Source organism: Triticum aestivum, chromosome 2A, assembly GCF_018294505.1.
Source record: "Triticum aestivum cultivar Chinese Spring chromosome 2A, IWGSC CS RefSeq v2.1, whole genome shotgun sequence".
Taxonomy (NCBI): Eukaryota; Viridiplantae; Streptophyta; class Magnoliopsida; order Poales; family Poaceae; genus Triticum; species Triticum aestivum.
This window is the reverse complement of record NC_057797.1, coordinates 17,137,834-17,143,528: the sequence shown is the minus strand read 5'-3', so window position 1 is coordinate 17,143,528 and position 5,695 is coordinate 17,137,834. Positions and strand designations below refer to the sequence as shown.

The 5,695-nt window shown below is 45.3% G+C and overlaps 1 protein-coding gene across 1 annotated transcript; it reads right to left on the bottom strand.

The window, feature by feature from the left end:
- Positions 1-405: 405 nt before the first annotated feature.
- On the bottom strand, positions 406-5,413 carry LOC123187019 (exocyst complex component EXO70B1). Its single transcript, XM_044598766.1, has 2 exons — positions 4,659-5,413; positions 406-1,761 (listed from the first exon to the last, which is right to left on the bottom strand). Exons 1-2 carry the CDS (start codon positions 5,303-5,305, stop codon positions 693-695), a joined length of 1,716 nt encoding a protein of 571 aa, XP_044454701.1. The 5' UTR covers positions 5,306-5,413; the 3' UTR covers positions 406-692.
- Positions 5,414-5,695: the final 282 nt, after the last annotated feature.

The window sequence follows — 5,695 nt, the reverse complement described above, 5'->3', positions numbered from 1 at the left end:
TGTCTTGGATTTCATGCCATGGCTCTTCTTCTTCGTTGTCGTCGTCTTCTTCTTCTTCTTCTTCTTCTTCTTAACCACGGAGGCTGCCTTGATCTGCAGCTCGAACCTCCTCGGCGTCGTGGATGTCATCCATGAGCCGCCACAGCCGGTCAACCCTGATTGGTTCGTTGACGAAGGCCGGGCTGGTTGGGTCGAGGTAAGATTTGATGCCATCAAGATCAGTTTGTGTGGTGTTCATGGTGCGAGGGTTTATAGACGGCGATTGAAAGTGAGCTTCAGGCTAGTACCATCCACAGTTTCGCCAGAATTAGCAGCATGCTCCTCAGCCGGCGGGTCGGCTTGCGTTGACAATCAGTTTATGATTTTCTAAATAATAAATACAGTAGATAAAAGCAAGAGAAACAATGACCGAACCAGATATCCTCCGACAGCGAGCAAAGCGTGCATATATTTCTACTTACGACTATACATGGAACAGAACAATTCCATGGGTTTCTCAGAGAAACTTCCTCTATGCTCTATAGCACTACATACACGTAATGAATAGCTATACACCAGACCAATCGTAGGCTGAATCCTGCTAATACAACAAGCAGGACCATCACCTGAAAATACCGCCAGACAAAATGGTCTCGAAATGCTAAAATATGATAAATACACCGACCTTGTACGAGTTTCGTGCCCTCTAGATGCTATCTTTCAAAGAGTCCCCTGATCACCTCTTCCAGTTGTGGAGCAGGATAAATCGGCTTCTCAGACCTGGCTCGGCACACCCTCTTCAACCAAGAACTTGGATTTTCCTGCAGAGCCTTCAAGAAGTTTACATATTTTGGAACAATCAAATCCACTATCCGTTCACGCAGTCTTTCCTTAAGACTAGTTTGAACTTTCCAAGTCATCTGGCTATCACAGATGGTAAAGAACTCTTTGGTAAATTTATCCAAGGAAGAACCGCGTGGCTTCTTCAGAGAATCACCATCCAAATATTTCACAAGCGGAAACCAATATTCCTCAAGGTAGCTCATGGTGTGCTGGTCCATCAGTGATACTAAATTACTCGCTACACTGGGAGGGAGTAATCCTGAGTGGCAATTCTTTTGCAAAACATAATTTGTGTTATTCAAGAAGAACATGCACCTTTGTCCCTTTTCTTGGAAAATTACTTCTGCACAGTCCTTGAGCTTAGATACCAAACAATCAAACATGTCAGAGCATGGGCCAGTGTTGTAATCTCCAGATTCAAGTATTGACTGGACCATATCTCTGTTACGATCAAAAAATTCCAGGACTTGTATGAGAATAAAAGTTGCTGGATGAATAATCGATTCCTTCCTGCTACGGATGTCATTTGAAGTCCTCCGAATTACGCCTTTGAAAGCATTCACCATCTTATTAATAATGCCAGCAACCTCACCAGATCCACTGAAAGGCAAGTCTTGTATATTGAATAGGACATCAACAAGTGTGTCAAAAACAGTCAGCTGTTGCGAAATGTGGACATCAGACCATTCTGCATCACTGAATGAACATGCAGCCTCAAGGATCAGCTCTAAAGATTGCTTGGCTACCTCTGCAAAGCGTTCTTCAGCCGATTCCTGATTCTGCTCATGTAATTGCCGCTTACTTATACAAACAAGTTTGGTAGTAATTTTGAGCATCATGACCCAAGTCCTTGTTGTGTCATCGGTCAACTCACGAGGACCTGAAAAGCTTTCTGCCCTTGCTGTGAGGATCAATGGGTTCCCATTTACATCAGACAGTCTGTAATATGGACAAGATTCAAACTTTAGAATGTATGTACTACAAAATGCATACATGCAAGGTTTCTGGAAGTTTCATATAAATCAGAAAGCACCGAAGACAATATCATCTTCACAAAGAACATCAATTCAACTACAAACCGCAGAAACCTCATAATGTAAAGACAGACACAACATGATTGATTAGCTTCAATATGCACTGGAATTTAGAAGTATATGCTTTCATAATATACCTGGTTTAAAGCACACAGACAAGTGGCTTAAAGCAGAACCTTTGCTTAAAAATTACCAACTGTCTGAATTTGGAAAAATTGCCACGCATTTTAATGATTTGTCTGGAGATGTTCTAGATGGCATCATCATGTATATGCATCCTTTTCTTTCTCTTTATTTAGTATGATTGGTGTTGAGAATGAATGTATTATCACTTAGTGAAAGGTTTGAACTAACATTGCATATCTGTTAATTTTAACTTCCAAGGAATCAATGTAAAGATCATGGGCCAGTTAAACTAATTTAAACCACCTACTTTAGTATTCAGCACGAAATAAAAAATTGCAAAAACTATTGGACTGGAAAGAGACAATACTAGGAGAATGGGGAATAATAAGCCATAAGAAAAACAATATTCCTCAAGACATAATGTTTTAGCTTGTCAGACTTTTAGTCTATTGTTTGCCCCCATCCTCGTTTTTGGGTGCTCTGCCCCCTCCCCTGGGGCAAAGTGTTCTACTGTTCTCTGCCTTTTAATGGAATGATGAGTTCAGGTGTCCTGTTGACGCGACAAAATATATCTATGACAAAACTTCCAGGTAGTATTGCGTGTTTTACTAGCAGTAAGTTAAAACCTCCAAGCCACTTGAGAATAGATGAAAAGAGTTGGGGGGCAAAAGGTAAGATTGTCAGCAAGAAGATTGTTAGTTTGCATCGGAGCAGGGATTCCTAAGGCAGTTTAGCCTTCAGAGATACATATTTCCTTTTTCTCTTTGAGAAACACAGTAGACGTAGACGCTCACATACACACAGATACACTCACCCTAATGAACGCATGCACGCATAGCCGCGCACCGTACCCCCATGAGCACCTCTGAGAGACTGAGCTGGCAGATTTTGAAGGGAACGTCGCCCCCCACTAAAACAATATTCCAACTTTATGAGACAGGCGTCAAACCTGGGGTTTGATCCCTGGTGGGCTTGGGGTTAAACCACCCACCTAACCATCCAACCACATGTTGATTCTCCTTGAGAGATACATATTACTCCCTCCGTCCGAAAAAACTTGTCATCAAAATGGACAAAAAGGGGTGTATCTAGAACTAAAATACATCTAGATACATCCCCTTTTATTCATTTTATTGACAAGTATTTCCGGACGGAGGGAGTACTACACAAAGAAAGCTTTGTGTACAAAATAACAAGCAAAAGCTCTGCGTAGGCACACAGGTAACTTGTGAACTGTGATGAGAGTGAGAAGGTCTTATTTACAGCCTCAACAACAGGATTCAGAAAATTTTATTCATAGAGAACAGGCAGGACTGCCCATATTTGCATTAAGTAAGAAGATAAAGATACAATACAACAGAAAGAGACAAACAGCTAGAACTATGTGTTGAAGAGCAGCAATAGGCAACCACCCTATAATAAAAGATACATTACACAACTACGCACGGCATGGTCATAAGACTGAGCATTTTATCATAGCCTATGGCTCCAGCATCCTCCAAAGCACCCCTTCTTAAGAGAGGACAAAGATAACGTCCTGTGTCATTCTCCCTTCGCTACTCTACACGTGGTTGTAATTTTCTTTCAAAAGCGTCTAGGAGACTAAAATCACGGTGTTGAAGCCATTTTGTGGGATGCTAGAGATCAGTTCGGTATGAAGAGGCTGCATGTTCTTGGCATTCTAAACTGCTTCATGGCTAATCACCTAGAGATTTATCACTAAAACTGTTCGAACCTGACTTCCATATAAAGAAGAGAAAGGTATAGGAAGAGGTTGGCAGCGGAGGTTGGCTTGGAGTCTATGAAAAATTTAACAGTAGAGGGTGATCGGAGGAGTCGGTATCCCTCTGACTTCAGATTGCTCAAACCCGGATGAACAAAGGAGCACAAGATGTGATTGCCTAAAACTGGTCACCATATGAGGAATGATCTGCATCTACATGCAGGGAGGATAGTTTGCCAAGAAAAACTCGACACTATTCATCGACAGGAAGCAAATGCATTTAAAATTTTATTTATTTCTATAGTTGATAGCACAAAGCAGGATGGTGAGGAGGTGTCAATCGAAAAAAGGCTATGGCTGCACGGCCTGCTGCGTCCCCCAAGCGAGCAAAAGCTGGACATAGCAGTTTAATTACCCTGCTTTGAACATCAACATTTGCAAGACAGGTTTCCAAGACAGGGACAGGGTATCTAAATGTTGGTCAAGTGCAACCTCTTGCACATTAGGAAACGAACATTTCAGTAGTTGGACAGATTGTGGCTCTGGTGTTGTAATCGGTTTAGAAGAATTGATTGTGGTCGGTTCAGAACATCTAACTAGCTGCCCCATGCCCGCTTGTCTTCAGACACATAAAAACACCACACACACCACACACACACACACACACACACAGCTGACAGACAAACAAAACAGACACGTCCAGGAAGTGAAAGGGAACCCTGTTCATGGAAAAGGAAAGGCCGAGGAAAAAAAAACTGTAAACCTCGACGCAAAAGCGCTACCGTTCGAATTGAGCACCGCGATCATACAGCGGACAGGATCACGAACTGATTGACAAGTTACATGGGTATAATTACGGACTAAAATCTAAAATCAAACATTGATGAGCACGCACGGTGTCAAATCAAACACAGATACAGAAAGGAAGCAGAGACGATTGGTGGTGCACGTACCTGTACAGTCCCGGCGCACCAGTCAGCTCAGCCAGAGACGCAGCCGAGCCGGAGACGAACAGACAGGCATCCCCTCCACCCAGCGACTCGATGAGTGGATACCAGAGGTGCTGGTCATCAGCGCGGCCGCGCTCCTCGTCGTCGTCGTCGCTGGAGTCGGAGTCGGACGCGTCGGCCCAGCGCTGCGCGAGAGAGGGGATCGGGAGGGCCCCGCCGACGATGGCGAGGCGAAGGGCGGCCGTGAGCGCCGCCACCTGCGCGGGATCGAGCTCCAGGGGGCTCGGAACGCGGCGGGGCGAAATGGCCGCCTGATCGGCCCCGTCCACCGGGATGCGCAGGTAGGTCGTGGGTAGCCACCTGACGGCGGCGAGCAGGCTCCTGGAGAAGCGGACGAGCAGGCCCCCGGGCAGAGCGAGTGTGACGTAGAGCGCGCCGCGGAGGGACCGAGGCCTCAGCGCCTGAATCTGGGTGGAGGAGGGCACGTAGTCCGACATGCTTCTCGCCGCCGACGAGATGGATAAGATGAACAAAGTTTCTGATCTGGGGGGGATTGTAATGGATTGGAGACGGAGTTGCGGGGCTTGAAAAGGACGGACGGGGCGGGGCGTGGGTTTATCCCTCCCTCTCAATCTCTTTCCTCTCCGCATCTCGCACTCCCTTTTCAACGAAACTCCAGGTGGCTGGCGGCCGAGTCAAACGGTGGACTGCCGTCTGCCGGTCGTGGGGATCGGAGCAGTGTGCCGCCGCAAAGCCGTCACCATCAAGTTCGTAACGAATTGTTTCTTCTGGATGACCTCTTTCTTCTGTGGTACTCGGGGCCCGACTTCTCAATGTACTCGCTCCGTTCCGAATTACTTGTCTTTACTAGATATATCCGTATCTAGACAAATCCAAGACAAATAATTTGAAACGAAGGGAGTACGTAGAAATTTCTCTTGGATTCTAAATCACAATTGATGAGCTGTTTTTTCGTTTCAGTAACAAATTACCAGTGCCTGTGATGCTGACGTCACGCGACCCAATAGTCAAACCCGATT

Coding starts and splice junctions, on each gene's coding strand:
- LOC123187019 (XM_044598766.1), bottom strand. CDS start 5,305: ATGCGGAGAGGAAAGAGATTGAGAGGGAGGGATAAACCCACGCCCCGC. Junction 1,762..4,658: donor GGTGCGCCGGGACTGTACAG/GTACGTGCACCA, acceptor TCCATATTACAG/ACTGTCTGATGTAAATGGGA.